At 50.6% G+C, this 19253-nt stretch overlaps 1 protein-coding gene across 1 annotated transcript in view; it reads left to right on the top strand.

The window, feature by feature from the left end:
* Positions 1 to 3972: 3972 nt before the first annotated feature.
* Positions 3973 to 19253, top strand: part of LOC141047193 (uncharacterized) — a 32548-nt gene continuing 17267 nt past the window's right edge. Inside the window, exons 1-2 of the mRNA XM_073542148.1 lie at positions 3973 to 3990; positions 17597 to 17687. Of these exons, the coding sequence (XP_073398249.1) occupies positions 3973 to 3990; positions 17597 to 17687 (109 nt within the window). The remainder of the gene's footprint in view (positions 3991 to 17596; positions 17688 to 19253) is intronic.

Here is a 19253-nt window from a genome sequence, read left to right as displayed (position 1 = left end):
ACATTCCTATTGGTAACTTCGCAAACAAGTAGGGTATTTAAATGGGAACCTAGGCATATTAAAGCCACGCCCTCTGAGGAAGATTTACACATCGAAACGTGCGTCGGGGTTTGTCCTCCTGCCTTCACGCTTGGAAGCATGACGGGTAATTACATATTAGCAATGTATTTTGGTTGATTCATTTATCTCAATTGTTCTGCCTAATACACCTTTCACTAACTATGGATCTTTAGTCTCTTCACATGCCGCAGTGTCCGGTACCCCTCCATATTATTTAGTGCTATTGGATTTGTCTATTTACGACATTGATTATAATTGGGGGAACCTCGGTACCTGGGGTTTAGCATTATGCTTGTTATACTTGGGACTATTTTGTCCACTAAGACTGCTGTGACTAGTGGCAGCACATATATATCTGCTTTATCCCGTATGTACTAAGCGTGATCGTAGGAAATTCATGCCACGTTCTAGGGTTTTGAGGTCACTTTTAATTATATAAGTACCCCTTTCCATACTGTCTGCTCACTCGTGTATTGTGTTCAGTGTCTTTTTGCATATACTGACATTTTATGTCACTTTTTATGATTAATAAAAATTTGATAATTTTTTGTTAACTAGCCTAGACTCTAGTCTCTCCGGTTTATCATGATGTCATCATAGGTTGCAAGCCCTGCTGCCGCTCATTATGATGTCATAATGGTTGACTATGAGATGGAGGATGTGTGATGGGTATATGGGCACTGGACTATGGGATGGAGGATATGTATGATAGGTATATGGGCACGGGACTATGAGATGGCGGATATGTATGATGGGTATATGGGCACGGGACTATGGGATGGAGGATATGTATGATGGGTATATGGGCACGGGACTATGGGATGGCAGATATGTATATGGGCACAGGACTATGGGATGGAGGATGTGTGATGGGTATATGGGCACTTGACTATGGGATGGAGGATATGTTTGACGGGTATATGGGCACGGGACTATGGGATGGCGGATATGTATGATGAGTATATGGGGTATATGGGCACGGGACTATGGGATGGCGGATATGTATATGGGCACGGGACTATGGGATGGAGGATGTGTGATGGGTATATGGGCACTGGACTATGGGATGGAGGATATGTATGATGGGTATATGGGCACGGGACTATGAGATGAAGGATCTGTGATGGGTATATGGGCACTCGACTATGGGATGGCGAATATGTATGATGGGTATATGGGCATGGGACTATGGGATGGAGAATATGTATGATGGGTATATGGGCACTTGATTATGGGATGGAGGATATGTATGACGGGTATATGGGCATGGGACTATGGGATGGAAGATATGTATGATGGGTATATGGGCATGGGACTATGAGATGAAGGATGTGTGATGGGTATATGGGCACTCGACTATGGGATGGCGAATATGTATGATGGGTATATGGGCACTTGATTATGGGATGGAGGATATGTTTGACAGGTATATGGGCACGGGACTATGGGATGGTGGATATGTATATGGGCACGGGACTATGGGATGGAGGATGTGTGATGGGTATATGGGCACTGGACTATGGGATGGAGGATATGTATGACGGGTATATGGACACGGGGCTATGAGATGGTGGATATGTATGATGGGTATATGGGGTATATGGGCACGGGACTATGGGATGGAGTATGTGTATGATGGGTATGTGGGCATGGGACTATGAGATGAAGGATGTGTGATGGGTATATGGGCACTCGACTATGGGATGGAGGATATGTATGATGGGTATATAGGCATGGGACTATGGGATGGAGGATATGTATGATGGGTATATGGGCACGGGACTATGGGATGGAGGATAATTATAATTTGCTATAACTAACCACAGTTAGTTACTATGCCCAGGCAGCACCGGGGTCTTCAGCTAGTATATATATATATATATATACATATACATGTACATACAGTATATAGTATGTGTATGTATATTATACTTGTATACTGCATGTGTGCACTATATTGTGTAAATATATAAGCTGTATATGTATGTGAGCATACTGTATATTCTGTATATAAACTGAATGTTTCTGTGTGTATATACTTTATATACACAGTATGTGTGTGTACTGTATATACAGCATATAGTGTATGTTTCTATATTTATAAAGTATATATAATGTGTGTCCATGTATAGTGTGTATCTGTGTATATGTGCTGCATATATAGTCCTGTAATTGTAGTGTCGCCATAATAGGAATCAGTAGTTTACCGTATTTTATAGATTATAAAACGCTCCGGATTATAAGACGCACCCCAAATTTTGAGAAGAAGAAAAGGAAAATAACTTATTTTAATAAATTACTTACCGGGGTTGGTGACTGCGGTGATGCGAGGTCCCAGGGTCGCTGCTGGAGGAGGCAAGAGTGGAGCGTTGCTGCAGGCTGGGATGAGGGGGCGTTCGGATGTGTGGCGCGCCGCTGTGGGTGTACGGTGCTGCAGGGGCTCTGCCGACATTTTGTGAAAGGCCAGAACCCCCGCAGTTTATATATTTATTTTGACTCATTTATATAGCGCTATTAATTCCACAGCGCTTTACAGACATTAGTGGCATTGTCCCCAATGAGGCTCACAATCTACATTCCCTATCTTTAGAGACGGACATGCGGCACGTCTTTCCAGATCACAACACGTCTATTTATCTTGTGGAGACGCGATAAATCTCACCCTACAATGTATTGTATGCGGATAATCCACACGGTTCAGTGATCACATGTGGAGTCACCTGTGTTCAATAGCCGGCAGCGGACATGTGCTGCGTACAAAGCGCTGCCAATTCCTGATCGTGTGCACCCGGCCTAAGGGAATAAATCAGTCAATTTCAGAAAAAAAACAAATTCCTTTGTCCTCTGCTGGTGTCAGTGCCGTCTGTGGCCCCAATGGGGATTTATGTGATTCCTATTTTAGAGGGATTCAGGCAGAGCCCCCGGACGCACTGCAGAAGCGCAGTGTGAACAGGGCTTAATATCCTATTGTGTGGAATAGTGCTGTCTACTATACTATTCCGGGCTGTCCCAGTGCAGCAGCCAGACACGGACACGGACAGCAGGCAGACACGGACAGCAGGCAGACACGGACAGCAGCTAGACACGGACACTGGCCAAACACGGACAGTGGGCAGACATGGACACGGACAGCGGGCAGACATGGACACCGGGCAGACACGGACACCGGGCAGACACGGACACCGGCCAAACACGGACAGCGGGCAGACACGGACACCGGGCAGACACGGACACCGGCCAGACACGGACACCGGCCAGACACGGACACCGGTCAGACACGGACAGCGGGCAGACATGGACACTGGTCAGATACAGACACCGGGCAGACACGGACACCAGCCAGACACGGACACCAGCCAGATACAGACACCGGCCAGACATGGACACCGGCCAGACATGGATACTGGGCAGACACGGACGCCAGCCAGTGTTAAATATTAATAATCCATTAATTTCTTATTACACTCAGTTCTATACATTGTTTTAGCTGACACTACGTAGGCTATTTTTAAGTTTAGCTCATGGTAAAAGGACAACTCCATATGTAGAGACCACGTGCTTTGAAAGATGTATATTTAAGGTGGGGGCTTACTCTAGGGGTCGCTCGCTCGCTCTCTCCTTCCCTATCACCATGAAACACATTCGAGGAGTCATCTATGCTGGGCCATGACATTACGGACAGCTGGTATGTAACTTGATGGCTACGTGAGAAGCCGAACAGAGACAGACGCCATTTGCCATGTGGGATCCCAGAGAAAGAAGGATATAAGTTTTGCATTTTTTTACAGCCAGACGCAGACACCAGGCAGATACGGACAGCAGGCAGACACGGACACCGGTCAGATGCAGACAGCAGCCAGATACGGAACCGTGCAGACACGGACACCAGCCAGACACAGACACCGGCCAGACATGGACACAGCAACAATGGTGGGTGTGAACATACACTACAGGGGATTTCTGAGAATGTAAAAATAATTAGCATGAACTGATAAATTCCCCGCGGCTCCAGCACCGATGCTCGAGGGGTCTCTGCCAGTTTCAGCACTGGGCTGCAGGGGTCTTGTGGCTCCAGGGGTCTCTGTCAGTCTTAGCACTGGGCTGCAGTGGTCTTGTGGCTCCAGGGGTCTCTGTCAGTTTTAGCACTGGGCTGCTGGGGTCTTGTGGCTTTGGGGGTCTCCGTCAGTCTTAGCACTGGGCTGCAGAGGTCTTGTGGCTCCTGGGGTCTCTGTCAGTTTTAGCACTGGGCTGCAGAGGTCTTGTGGCTCCTGGGGTCTCTGTCAGTTTTAGCACTGGGCTGCAGAGGTCTTGTGGCACCGTGGATCTCCATCAGTCTCATCACTGGGCTGCAGTGGTCTTGTGGCTCCTGGGGTCTGTCAGTCTCAGCACTGGGCAGCAGGGGTCTTGTGGCTCCGGGGCTCTCTGCCAGTCTCAGCACTGGGCAGCAGGGGTCTTGTGGCTCCGGGGGTCTCCATCAGCCTCAGCACTGGTCTGCAGGGGTCTTGTGGCTTCACCTTATATTATAGCTGCAAAGTGAATAATAACCATCAGGGCCCCCGAACCATCGGCCACGGAGCCAGAGGGGATTTAGCAGAGTAGTTTGGGGGACATGTAGGACTTGTTATTAATCACTTTTTATTCTGCTGTTTGTGAGGTCGGATGTAGAAAAAGACGGCAATTCTGCTAATGTTTTCTATTATGTGACTGTACGGCCCCTTCACACGACCTGTCATGTTTTTCACAGATGCCACGTGTCCCCTATTTGACCTACGGTGCTGCTCTCATGTCCATGTTTCCCCAGCAGCACAGATGACAAAGGGCCAATACAAGTCTATGGGTCCGTGTAAACATGCCGTCCGTGTGCTGTACATGTGCCATACATGTGCTGTCCATGTGCCATCCGTGTGTTGTACATGTGCAGTCCGTGTGCTGTACATGTGCTGTCCGTGTGCCGTACATGTGCCGTCCGTGTGCCGTCCGTGTGCTGTACATGTGCCGTCCGTGTGCTGTACATGTGCCGTCCGTGTGCTGTACATGTGCCGTCCGTGTGCTGTCCATGTGCCGTCCGTGTGTTGTACATGTGCAGTCCGTGTGCTGTACATGTGCTGTCCGTGTGCCGTACATGTGCTGTCCGTGTGCCGTACATGTGCCGTCCGTGTGCCGTCCGTGTGCTGTACATGTGCCGTCCGTGTGCTGTACATGTGCCGTCCGTGTGCTGTACATGTGCCGTCCGTGTGCTGTACATGTGCCGTCCGTGTGCTGTACATGTGCCGTCCGTGTGCTGTACATGAGCTGTCCGTGTGCTGTACATGTGCCGTCCGTGTGCTGTACATGAGCAGTCCGTGTGCTGTACATGTGCCGTCCGTGTGCTGTACATGAGCCGTCCGTGTGCTGTACATGTGCCATCCGTGTGCTGTACATGTGCTATCCGTGTGCTGTACATGAGCCGTCCGTGTGCTGTACATGTGCCGTCCGTGTGCTGTACATGTGCCGTCCGTGTGCTGTACATTAGCTGTCCTTGTTTTGTACATGTGCCGTCCGTGTGCTGTACATGAGCCGTCCGTGTGCTGTACATGAGCCGTCCATGTGCTGTCCGTGTGCCATACATGTGCCGTCCTTGTGCCGTACATGTGTCGTCCGTGTGCTGTACATGTGCCGTCCGTGTGCTGTACATGTGCCGTCCATGTGCTGTACATGTGCTGTCCGTGTGCTGTACATGTGCCATCCGTGTGCTGTACATGAGCCGTCCGTGTGCTGTCCATGTGCCATACATGTGCCGTCCTTGTGCCGTACATGTGCCGTCCTTGTGCTGTACATGTGCCATCCGTGTGCTGTACATGTGCCGTCCGTGTGCTGTACATGTGCCGTCCGTGTGATGTACATGTGCTGTCCGTGTGCTGTACATGTGCCGTCCGTGTACTGTACATGTGCCGTCCGTGTGCTGTACATGTGCCGTCCATGTGCTGTACATGTGCAGTCCTTGTGCTGTACATGTGCTGTCCTTGTGCTGTACATGTGCTGTCCGTGTGCTGTACATGAGCCGTCCGTGTGCTGTCCGTGTGCCATACATGTGCCGTCCTTGTGCTGTACATGTGTCGTCCGTGTGCTGTACATGTGCCGTCCGTGTGCTGTACATGTGCCGTCCATGTGCTGTACATGTGCTGTCCGTGTGCTGTACATGTGCCGTCCGTGTACTGTACATGAGCCGTCCGTGTGCTGTAGATGTGCCGTCCGTGTGCTGTAGATGTGCCGTCCGTGTGCTGTACATGTGTTGTCCGTGTGCTGTACATGAGCCGTCCGTGTGCTGTACATGTGCCGTCCGTGTGCTGTAGATGTGCCGTCCGTGTGCTGTACATGTGTCGTCCGTGTGCTGTACATGAGCCGTCCGTGTGCTGTACATGAGCCGTCCATGTGCTGTACATGTGCCGTCCGTGTGCTGTACATGTGCCGTCTGTACATGAGCCGTCCGTGTGCTGTACATGTGCTGTCCGTGTGCTGTACATGTGCCGTCCGTGTGCTGTACATGTGCCGTCCGTGTGCTGTACATGTGCCGTCCGTGTGCTGTACATGTGCCGTCCGTGTGCTGTACATGAGCCGTCCGTGTGCTGTACATGAGCCGTCCGTGTGCTGTACATGTGCCGTCCGTGTGCTGTACATGTGCCGTCCGTGTGCTGTACATGTGCCGTCCGTGTGCTGTACATGTGCCGTCCGTGTGCTGTACATGAGCAGTCCGTGTGCTGTACATGTGCCGTCCGTGTGCTGTACATGAGCCGTCCGTGTGCTGTACATGAGCCGTCCGTGTGCTGTACATGTGCCGTCCATGTGCTGTACATGTGCCGTCCGTGTGCAGTACATGAGCCGTCCATGTGCTGTAGATGTGCCGTCCGTGTGCTGTACATGTGCTGTCCGTGTGCTGTACATGTGCCGTCCGTGTGCTGTACATGAGCCGTCTGTGTGCTGTAGATGTGCCGTCCGTGTGCTGTACATGTGCCGTCCATGTGCTGTACATGTGCCGTCCGTGTGCTGTACATGTGCCGTCCGTGTGCTGTACATGTACCGTCCGTGTGCTGTACATGTGCCGTCCGTGTGCTGTACATGAGCCGTCCGTGTGCTGTACATGAGCCGTCCGTGTGCTGTACATGAGCCGTCCGTGTGCTGTACATGTGCCGTCCGTGTGCTGTACATGTGCCGTCCGTGTGCTGTACATGAGCCGTCCGTGTGCTGTACATGAGCCGTCCGTGTGCTGTACATGTGCCGTCCGTGTGCTGTACATGTGCCGTCCGTGTGCTGTACATGTGCCGTCCGTGTGCTGTACATGTGCCGTCCGTGTGCTGTACATGAGCAGTCCGTGTGCTGTACATGTGCCGTCCGTGTGCTGTACATGAGCCGTCCGTGTGCTGTACATGAGCCGTCCGTGTGCTGTACATGTGCCGTCCGTGTGCAGTACATGAGCCGTCCATGTGCTGTAGATGTGCCGTCCGTGTGCTGTACATGTGCTATCCGTGTGCTGTACATGTGCCGTCTGTGTGCTGTACATGAGCCGTCTGTGTGCTGTAGATGTGCCGTCCGTGTGCTGTACATGTGCCGTCCATGTGCTGTACATGTGCCGTCCGTGTACTGTACATGAGCCGTCCGTGTGCTGTATATGTGCCGTCCGTGTGCTGTACATGTGCCGTCCGTGTGCTGTACATGTGCCGTCCGTGTGCTGTACATGAGCCGTCCGTGTGCTGTATATGTGCCGTCCGTGTGCTGTACATGTGCCGTCCGTGTGCTGTACATGAGCCATCCATGTGCTGTACATGAGCCGTCCGTGTGCTGTACATGTGCCATCCATGTTTAACATGGAAAGTATATGAGAAGCTTTGTAATTCCATTTCCATTATCCATACGGATGACCAAGATCAGAGTCTCATTATCCCGAGTAGAGAAGCTCCAGGGACAAAGACCCCGTCTGGTCCTAACACGCTGGGGGTCCGGAGTATCCAGCCACGGGGCCCGGATTCTCTCATTTGTGGCCCCTAAGTTTCTTGTAGAATAAATCCCTTTCTCACACAGTCCTGTAGTAATGACTTTGTTCTCACTTTTTGTAGGAGGGTTCGTCTGACTCCATCTTATGTTATCAGTATAAGTGCAGAAATGTGGTCAGTCAATCCACGCTGTGAATCACTGAGGAAGGAGTTCTGTGAGACTCTGAAACGCGTAGAATAAAGTCCACTGTATTAATAATCCGAGTTTTTCGTGATTCGCAGTGCGGATTGACTGATCACATTTTTCCTGTCCTGAATCTTCTATGTTGGTCCCTCGTGGATCTGTGGTTCTGCAGCAGCGAATCCTCCATTGCCGGTTACAAATCTCCATTTGGTGAGTGTATTACTTGCAATTGTTATCTGCACTCCGGATAATGCACTATTGCGCTATTTCTCTTTTACAGCAATATTAGTATAAGTGCGAGAGATGAGACACCAGCGACCGCAGTTTTACCGTGTGTGTCCGACAGAGGCGTATCTAGGCTTTCTGGCACCCGGGGCAAGAATTTGGTTCGGCGCCCCCCCCCCCCCGCCCAAGTACATATGCGACTTGCACACTTAGTCATGTACCCACGAGCTGCTCTCCCTAATGCCCTCAATGTTCAGTGAGAATCTGAGAGAAGCAGGAAGAGAAGCTCGTTGTCACAGGACCATAAGTATGAGAGTCACATATGAGTGACGTGTCCATGTGATGACTGCTGGAGCCTGCAGAGCTGAATCCTGACACTGCAGCTTCTGAATCCTCACAATGAATGCACTGCACACATTTAGGATTCTCACTTGCCGATGTACAGTCATGTCAGCACAAGCATGTGATTTATATACTTCTGGCCACATTCCGACTAGACGTGCCCTGCCCCGCTCTGTTCATTTTCATTGAGTGAGGCCACACATGTCTAGTCAGCATGTGACCGCATGTATGTAAATTACCGGCACGAGAGAATCCTGACAGCGTTCAGTGAGCACTGTGAGAATTCAGAAGTCTGCAGTCACATAGAATGTCTGCAGACTCAGCACAAACCTGGACAGCCCCTTTAATGCTCCTAACAAATAAAAACACAAGAATAAGTCAGTGTCACAAATAATATTTACATCCAGGTACCTTATAGATGACGTCGTCTCTGGACTCGTTCTTTTCTTCTTGTCCAGACCCCATGATGAGTTTTCTCATCCACAGCCGTCTCTGCAGACTTCCGTCTTCTCCGCTCTTCTGCAGCAAATCTCCACACGATGCCCTTAAAGATAGAAGTGTCATTATAATGCCCCTAAATACAAATATCTGCAATATACTGTCTCCTCACACTATTCCCCTCTAGCATCCCACCTGTTCACCATACTGTCTCCTCATATATTTACCCCCTCACTCTCTATACTGTCTGCTCACACATACCCCTGACTCCCCATACTGTGTCTGCACACATCCCATCACCCTCACTCCCCATACTGTATCCACATACATTAACCCGTTTGCTCCCCATACTGTCTGCACCCATCCCCCATACTGTTTCCTCATACATACTCTTCATTTTGTGTCCTCAAATCTCCCAATTCACATTAAATCCCCCATCCCCAATCCCCCACACACATTAAGTACCCCCCATCCCGACTCCAAATCCCCCCACCCACATTAAATGCCCCATCCCCACTCCAAATCCCTCACACACATTAAATAACCCCCATCCCCACTCGAAATCCCCCCACAAATTAAATAACCCCCCATCCCCACTCCAAATCCCCCCTCGCATTAACCCCCCATCCCCACTCCAAATCCCCACACACATTAAATAACCCCCTATCCCCACTCCAAATCCCCCCACACATTAAATAACCCCTGTCCCTACTCCCAAATCCCCCAACACATTATGTACCCCCACTCCAAATCCCCCCACACATTTACCCCCATCCTCACTCATTAACCCCCCACACATTCACCCCCATCACCACTCATTAACCCCCCACACATTATCCCCCATCCCCACTCATTAACCCCCCACACATTAGCCCCCATCCCCACTAATTAACCCCCCACACATTAACCCCCATCCCCACTCATTAACCCCCCACACATTAACCACCATCCCCACTCATTAACCCCCCACACATTAACCTCCATCCTCACTCATTAACCCCCCCACACATTAACCCCCATCCCCACTCATTAACCCCCCACACATTAACTCCCATCCCAACTCATTAACCCCCCACACATTAACCACCCCACACATTAACCCCCATCCCCACTCATTAACCCCCATCCCCACTTTAACCCCCCACACATTACCTCCCATCCCAACTCATTAACCCCCTTCCCCACATTAACCCCCCCCACTCATTAAACCCCTTCCCCCTCATTAGAAGAATCCAGGATATCTATAAACAGAAAGATAGTGAGGAAACACTTAGCTAGCCTAATTGAATTCAAGTCTCCAGGTCCAGATGAATTACACCCCAGAGTACTGAAGGAGATAGCAGAAGAAATTTTTGAACACCTCTCTATAATCTTTGAAAATTCTTGGAGAACAGGAGAAGTGCCAGAAGACTGGAGAAGAGCAAATGTTGTTCCTATCTTCAAAAAGGAGAAGAAGGTGGACCCAGGTAACTATAGGCCGGTGAGTCTGACTTCTATACCAGGAAAGATCTTTGAACAAATTATTAAACAACATGTATGTCAATACCTGGATAAGAATGAAGTGATTAAACAGAGTCAGCATGGGTTTGTAACTAATAAGTCATGTCAGACTAACTTAATTTCCTTCTATGACGGTATCACTGATTGGGTGGATCAAGGAAATGCTGTAGATATAGTATATCTTGACTTCAGCAAAGCATTTGACAAAGTCTCTCATACAATCCTTATTGAAAAAATGATTAAGTATGGAATGGACAAGGCAACTGTTAGGTGGATTCATAACTGGCTTAGTGATCGGACCCAAAGAGTGGTCGTAAATGGCTGCACATCCAGTTGGAAGAATGTCTCAAGTGGGGTACCACAGGGCTCTGTCCTGGGCCCTGTATTGTTCAACATCTTTATCAATGATTTAGATGAAGGAATTGAGGGTAAACTGATTAAATTTGCTGATGACACAAAGCTAGGAGGGATAGCTAATACTAGAGAAGAGAGAGAGAGGATTCAAAAAGATTTAAATAAACTGGAGAAGTGGGCAGCAACTAACAGAATGGTTTTTAACAAGGAGAAATGCAAAGTACTACATCTGGGCAATAAAAATGGAAAAAGCATATATAGAATGGGAGGAATAGGGCTAAGTGACAGCACATGTGAAAAAGACTTGGGTATACTAATAGATCACAGACTGAATATGAGTCAACAGTGTGATGCAGCAGCAAAAAAGGCAAATGCAATTCTAGGATGTATTAACAGAAGCATACAGTCTAGATCACGTGAAGTCATTATTTCCCTCTACTCCTCTTTGGTCAGACCTCATCTGGAATATTGTGTCCAGTTTTGGGTACCACATTTTAAAAAAGACATCAACAAACTGGAGCAAGTTCAGAAAAGAGCGACCAGAATGGTGACCGGTCTGCAAACCCTGTCTTATGAGGAAAGGTTGCAGGATTTGGGAATGTTTAGTTTGCAAAAGAGAAGACTGAGAGGAGACTTAATAGCTGTCTACAAATATCTAAAGGGCTGTCACATTGTAGAAGGATCAACTTTATTCTCATTTGCACAAGGAAAGACTAGAAGCAATGGGATGAAACTGAATGGGAGGAGACACAGATTAGATATTAGAAAAAACTTTTTGACAGTTAGAGTGATCAATGAGTGGAACAGGCTGCCACGAGAAGTGGTGAGTTCTCCTTCAATGGAAGTCTTCAAACAGAGGCTGGACAGACATCTGACTGGGATGATTTAGCGAATCCTGCTTTGAACAGGGGGTTGGACCAGATGGCCCAGGAGGTCCCTTCCAACTCTACGATTCTATGATTCTATTAACCCCCTACCCCACATTAACCCCCATAATGTCCTCAGTTTCCCTCTCCTCCCACCATATGTTCCTCATCTTTCTCCACCACACCACATGAATATGTCTGCATCCTGGCCTTGCGCCGAGTCCTCATACACTGTCCTCAGTAAATTTACTCCCCCTGCTCCCTCCCTATCCATTCCATGGGACTCTGCAGCCATCCCCCAATCTTCCCTTGTCGGTGGTGTCTTCAGCTCCATTACCCGTCTGGAGCACTTACCACACCAACCGCAATGCTGCCTCACTGCCCGAGTCTTCGCCTCTGTAAAGCTGCGTGTGATGTCAGCAGCGTGATCATGTGACCTGATCACGCTGCTGGCACATGCGGAAGTGCCGGCGGCGGTGAGGCGCCGCTGGCAGTGGCGGCGCAGCGGCGCTTACACCTCTCCATGTGAGTCAGACAGTGTATGTACTAGTACACAGACGTGCAGCACTTTCTCTGCGCCAGCTGTCAGTATGACAGCTGGCCCAGAGAACTGGAGAATCTGAGCGTGGGGGCGGCAGAATGCTGCCAACGGGGAGTCTCCTCTTTGGACCACCGCATCAGGCAGCCCGATGGTGCCCCCTGTCGGCTGCACCCTGGGCAAATGCCCCAGCTGCCCCCCCTGGATACGCCCCTGGTGTCTGACATCAGTTCTACAGTGTGAGAGATGCGGGTTCTGTGACCAAAGCTGTGGGTATACGGGTGTATACAGCATACACAGGGGTCTGCAACTGAAGCTGGGTGTATACAGTGTACACAGGGGTCTGCGACTGAAGCTGGGGAATACGGGCGTATACAGTGTACACAGAAGTCTGCAACTGAAGCTGGGGGTATACGGGTGTATACAGTGTATACAGGGGTCTGCGACCGAAGCTGGGGGAATACGGGTGTATACAGTGTACACAGAGGTCTGCAACTGAAGCTGGGGGTATACGGGTGTATACAGTGTACACAGGGGTCTGCGACTGAAGCTGGGGGAATACGGGTGTATACAGTGTACACAGAGGTCTGCAACTGAAGCTGGGGGTATACGGGTGTATACAGTGTACACAGGGGTCTGCGACCGAAGCTGGGGGTATACGGGTGTATACAGCATACACAGGGGTCTGCAACCGAAGCTGGGGGTATACGGGTGTATACAGTGTACACAGGGGTCTGCGACTGAAGCTGGGGGAATACGGGTGTATACAGTGTACACAGAAGTCTGCAACTGAAGCTGGGGGTATACGGGTGTATACAGTGTACACAGGGGTCTGCGACCGAAGCTGGGGGTATACGGGTGTATACAGCATACGCAGTGGCGTCTGCGAATGAAGCTGGGGGTATACAAAGTACACAGAAGGGTCTGCACAAAGGCGGCTTTGCTCCGTACACCTCGTACACACATGGTTCTGCTCCGTACACCTCGTACACATGTGGCTCCGCTCCGCACACCTCGTACACACACGGCTCCGCTCCATACACCTCGTACACACAGGGCTCTGCTCTGTACACCTCGTACACATAGGGCTCCGCTCCGTACACCTCGCACACACACGGCTCCGCTCCATACACCTCGTACACACACGGCTCCGCTCCGTACACCTTGTACACACGTGGCTCTGCTCCGTACACCTCGTACACACACGGCTCTGCTACGTACACCTCGTACACACACGGCTCTGCTCCGTACACCTCGTACACACGTGGCTCCGCTCCGCACACCTCGTACACACACGGCTCCGCTCCGCACACCTCGTACACACACGGCTCCGCTCCATACACCTCGTACACACGTGGCTTCGCTCCGCACACCTCGTACACACAGGACTCTGCTCCGTACACCTCGTACACACATGGCTCCGCTCCGTACACCTCATACACACGTGGCTCCGCTCCGTACACCTCATACACACGTGGCTCCGCTCCGTACACCTCGTACACACTCGGCTCCGCTCTGTACACCTCTTACACACACGGCTCCGCTCCGTACACCTCATACACACACGGCTGCGCTCCCTACACCTCGTACACACACAGCTCCGCTCCGTACACCTCGTACACACACGGCTCCGCTCCTTACACCTCGTACACACGTGGCTCCGCTCCGTACACCTCGTACACACACGGCTCCGCTCTGTACACCTCTTACACACACGGCTCCGCTCCATACACCTTGCACACATAGGGCTCCGCTCCGTACACCTCGTACACATAGGGCTCCGCTCCGTACACCTTGCACACACAGGGCTCCGCTCCGTACACCTTGTACACACACGGCTCCGCTCCTTACACCTCGTACACACACGGCTCCGCTCCTTACACCTCGTACACACACGGCTCCGCTCCGTACACCTCTTACACACACAGCTCCGCTCCGTACACCTCGTACACACACGGCTGCGCTCCCTACACCTCGTACACACACGGCTCCGCTCCGTACACCTCGTACACACACAGGGCTCCGCTCTGTACACCTCGTACACACACGGCTCCGCTCCTTACACCTCGTACACACGTGGCTCCGCTCCGTACACCTCGCACACACGCGGCTCCGCTCCCTACACCTCGTACACACGTGGCTCCGCTCCGTACACCTCGCACACACACGGCTCCGCTCCCTACACCTCGTACACACACGGCTCCGCTCCTTACACCTCGTACACACGTGGCTCCGCTCCCTACACCTCGCACACACACGGCTCCGCTCCCTACACCTCGCACACACACGGCTCCGCTCCCTACACCTCGTACACACACGGCTCCGCTCCGTACACCTCGTACACACACGGCTGCGCTCCCTACACCTCGTACACACACGGCTCCGCTCCGTACATCTCGTACACACACAGGGCTCCGCTCTGTACACCTCGTACACACACGGCTCCGCTCCTTACACCTCGTACACACACGGCTCCGCTCCGTACACCTCGTACACACACGGCTCCGCTCCGTACACCTCGTACACACACATGGCTCCGCTCCGTACACCTCGTACACACGCGGCTCCTCTCCGAACACCTCGTACACACGCGGCTCCTCTCCGAACACCTCGTACACACACGGCTCTGCTCCGTACACCTCGTACACACACATGGCTCCGCTCCGTACACCTCGTACACACGCGGCTCCTCTCCGAACACCTCGTACACACACGGCTCCGCTCCATACACCTCGTACACACACGGCTCCACTCTGTACACACACAGCTCCGCTCCGTACACCCCGTACACACGCGGCTCCGCTCCGTACACCTCGTACACACACGGCTCCGCTCCGTACACCTCGTACACACCCGGCTCTGCTCCGTACACCTCGTACACAAGCGGCTCCACTCCGTACACCTCGTACACACACGGCTCCACTCTGTACACACACAGCTCCGCTCCGTACACCCCGTACACACGCGGCTCCGCTCCGTACACCTCGTACACACACGGCTCCGCTCCGTACACCTCGTACACACCCGGCTCTGCTCCGTACACCTCGTACACACACGGCTCCACTCCGTACACCTCGTACACAACACACGGCTCTGCTACATCCACCCTGTAAACCCCTCCTGACCCCACACATAAACTTCCCATCATCCAGCACCATGACAACCAGCACAGCAGAGTCCTGCACACACTGAGGCCCCTGGTCATGTGACCCCTGACTCCTCCCCCTGTGACCTCATCACAGGTCCTGTGCGCACAGAGCAGCTGTAGAAATCTCCGGCCTCAGGGGTCTCACCAGACTTCGCTCTTTTCTTGCAGGGGCCGCAGTGGATTTCATCCTGGACCCATAGAGCTGAATAGAGGAGCGATGTTCCTTCACTCTGATGGGAATTGATGGTGATGTTTGTCCAACGTCCACGTTACCGAGTAAATCCCCCCAGGACTGCAGCCGGTAAAGACCCCGATATCCACAGGTGTCCCCTCTAATTGGGGGAAAGGGATAGAAAAGCCTCTTATCCCGAGGGGAAACCCTGTACATGGAGACATCGGCCTCAGATCTCTCCTGTCCTGTTCCTCCAGAAAAGCCTCAAACTTCTGTGTGTGACTCAGAGCTGAGATCTAACGTGATAGAAGATTCCAGTGCGGGGAAGACGGGAAACCTTCATATAGACGGCCGGTGGGGATGGAGGCAGTGACCGACTCTGGCCACATCTGTCTCTAGAGCCGCAGTAGAAGATGAAGATGTCGTCCTCACCATGAAGGAGTTATTTCTCATGTCGCGTGTAATGAATATCTCCTGCAGTATTGCTAATGCCGATTCCAGTGTCGGTAATGAGACGAGAATTAGCGTTATGGAAGATGAGTCTATGAGGAATGTGTTCAGCTGCCGACTCCGAGGAGGAAACTGCTTGTTGTCTGTGGCCTAAATATATAGGTTTTATTAGTAGATGTCAGGGAAGAAAACTAAACCCTGTAAGATAATAAATCTCCTCATATGTTTCCCTTATTATCTCCAGTAATTGTATTATTACACAGGATTCTTATGATGTTACATCGGATCATCTTCTTCTCATTCAGGTCTCTACAATATCGGATCCTCTCAGTGAAGATCTTCTACAGAAGAGAATTTTCCTGATTTCCCCATCAAGGATGGATATAGACAGAGACAAGATGGCGGAGAGGATGTTACACCTCACCCTAGAGATCCTCTTCCGTCTCACTGGAGAGGTGAGAGATTCTGATGACGTCACATTACATCATTCTTATCTATGGGAATAACAGATGGACAGAACTGGAGGGGTGAGGACTCTGGAAATGTCTGTAGTGAGATTTATTAATGTGTCTCTCCATAACCAGGATTACACAGTGGTGAAGAAGACCTCTAGTGATCGCTGTCAGGACCCTGTGTCTGAGGGATGGGGAAGACCCCTGAGCCCAATCACGGGGCCTGCACCTCACCCCCTGATCCATGAGGACATCAATGACCAGAAGATCCTAGAACTCATCTACAAGATGATTGAGCTGCTGACTGGAGAGGTGACACTGCTGGGAATGCTGGGACATTATACAGTAACACTATGAAGGGATCGGGGGATGATCAGTGTATCATTGTATGTGTCAGGTTCCTATAAGGTGTCAGGATGTCACTGTCTATTTCTCCATGGAGGAGTGGGAGTATTTAGAAGGACACAGAGATCTGTACAAGAACGTCATAATGGAGGTTCCCCAGCCCCTCACATCTCCAGGTAATAGACAGGACTAAATACACACGGCCTATAATTATCTGTATGTAGAGAATGAATTCAGTCCCTGTATGTGTTTCCTCCAGATCTATCCAGTAAGAGGACAACACCAGAGAGATGTCCCCGTCCTCTTCTTCCACAGGACTGTAACCAAGAAGATCCCAGTGCTCCTCAGGATCATCAGGTAGATGGAGAGAAGGTGTCAGGAGATCTCCCCTATGATGTGTAGACGGCTGTGAAGGTCTTGTGCTCAGTCTTGTTTTATCCACCAGTATTATATGTTTTATACTTGTGTAATGAGAACGGTGGAGATGGCATGATTAGAGCTGATCATAGATGGGACTTCTCCATCTGTCGGTGACTTTTACAATATTTGTTTCAGGGTGAAGATCTGACTCATATTAATACTACAGAGACATATGTGAGAGATGATGAGTGGTGTAAAGAGGAGATTCCCACATATGACTACCCAGGTGAGTAGGTACCACTGAATGCAGAGAAGTCACAGATTCCTCTCAGTCACCGGCTGTGGCTGCTTTATCGGTGGTGTAGTCCGGCCGTATTACCATGATCACCATTTTGCCTCTAGACCACAACATTCTCCTCCACCCAAAACTGTTCAAATGACTTTGATACAGGAAAGATATATATCTTTGTACCGTGTTAGCCAGTAGATAGAAGAATATTCAGAATTGAGAGTCCTCAGTGGTTGATACTAGAGTTGAGCGACTTTTGTTTTTTTAGGGTCGAGTTTCGTTTCGTGAAACCCGACTTTTCCAAAAGTCGGGTCGAGCAAGATCGTCCGATTATAGGGAAAAGTCGGGGTCGTCCCGAAACACGAAACCCAATGTAAGTCAATGGGGAATAAAAGTCGGCAGTGAGAGGAGGACAGGAAACACACCTACAGTGCCCATTTGAATGCCAAAAGCATCAATTCTTCTTACTTAAGCTTGTCAACCTTAATTAACTTCATAATACAAGTTACGCACTGAAAAATGGGGGTTATTTGGCTAAAGTTGTGGGGGGGGGAGGGCTGGCTCCAGGTTTTCATGTGCCCTGGGCGAAAGAGCGCCCCTTTAACACATACCACAACTCATCATGCTCCGATACGGCAAAGAAATAGCGGTATAGTACAATGAAAAATACTTCACTTTTTACATCTCATGACGAGGCCCATCTATTTCGCCATACAGAATCATTGGTCCCATATAATGTTTGAAACAGTATATATGGGCCCAAATAATGCTCCAAACATAATGGGCCCCATTTTTAATGCTCTAGTGTATAATGGGCCCTGTAAATGCTGCTCCAGTGTCTGATGTCCACCTTTGGAATGTTCCAGTGTATGGTGGGCCCCATCTATCATTCTCCAGAGTATAGTGCTCCCCAAAAATTGCTGTCCCAACATTGAAAACAATCAAATAAGTCTCCTCGCTAGGGAATCCCTGTACTAGTCTGGAGTCTGGACTCCTTGTTGTCCCCATCTTCCATCTCACTGCACAGTATTTCAACCTTGCAAGTGCTGTGATCCTGAGCAAGCAGGGGGGGCCCACTCGTTGGCGATGGCACTGGCACAGGGTCCCTGATAGTACGGTGGTGTGTCTGATGGCGGGTGGGCCGAACCTGCACTTTCATCTGCAGCTTCCTCTTTGTCACCGTGTATGATGGAACTGTATATGGGAAGGGTAACCTGAGTTTCATCAGGGTCAGATTCAGGCCGTGTAGCGTGCGAGGGGAATGTAGTGGTCTGGGTCAATGTACCAGCAGATTCATCAAGCAGTGGCTGGGCATCAGTGCACTTGTGTCGCCCCCAGGAGTACGGTCGCCACAGTGGCATTACCTTCCTCCTAGGGAGTGTGATGTCATGCTTGGGAGCAACGAAGGATCTCTCTAGCAGGTTAACTGATTGGGCGGCGTTATTCCCACGAGTCATGACCCTCCAAACAGCGTTCATGAAGGCAAAGTGTTTGTTTTACGTGGGCAGTATGGTTGCAAAGCTGAACCTTAAAGGAATGTCCAGAAGGGCACCACGAGGAGTG

The sequence above is a fragment of the Dendrobates tinctorius genome, unplaced genomic scaffold (genome assembly GCF_039654945.1).
Source record: "Dendrobates tinctorius isolate UK_male_01 unplaced genomic scaffold, ASM3965494v1 ptg000126l, whole genome shotgun sequence".
NCBI lineage: Eukaryota > Metazoa > Chordata > Amphibia > Anura > Dendrobatidae > Dendrobates > Dendrobates tinctorius.
The sequence above is the reverse complement of the archived record's forward strand: the minus strand, read 5'-3'. Positions and strand labels throughout refer to the sequence as shown.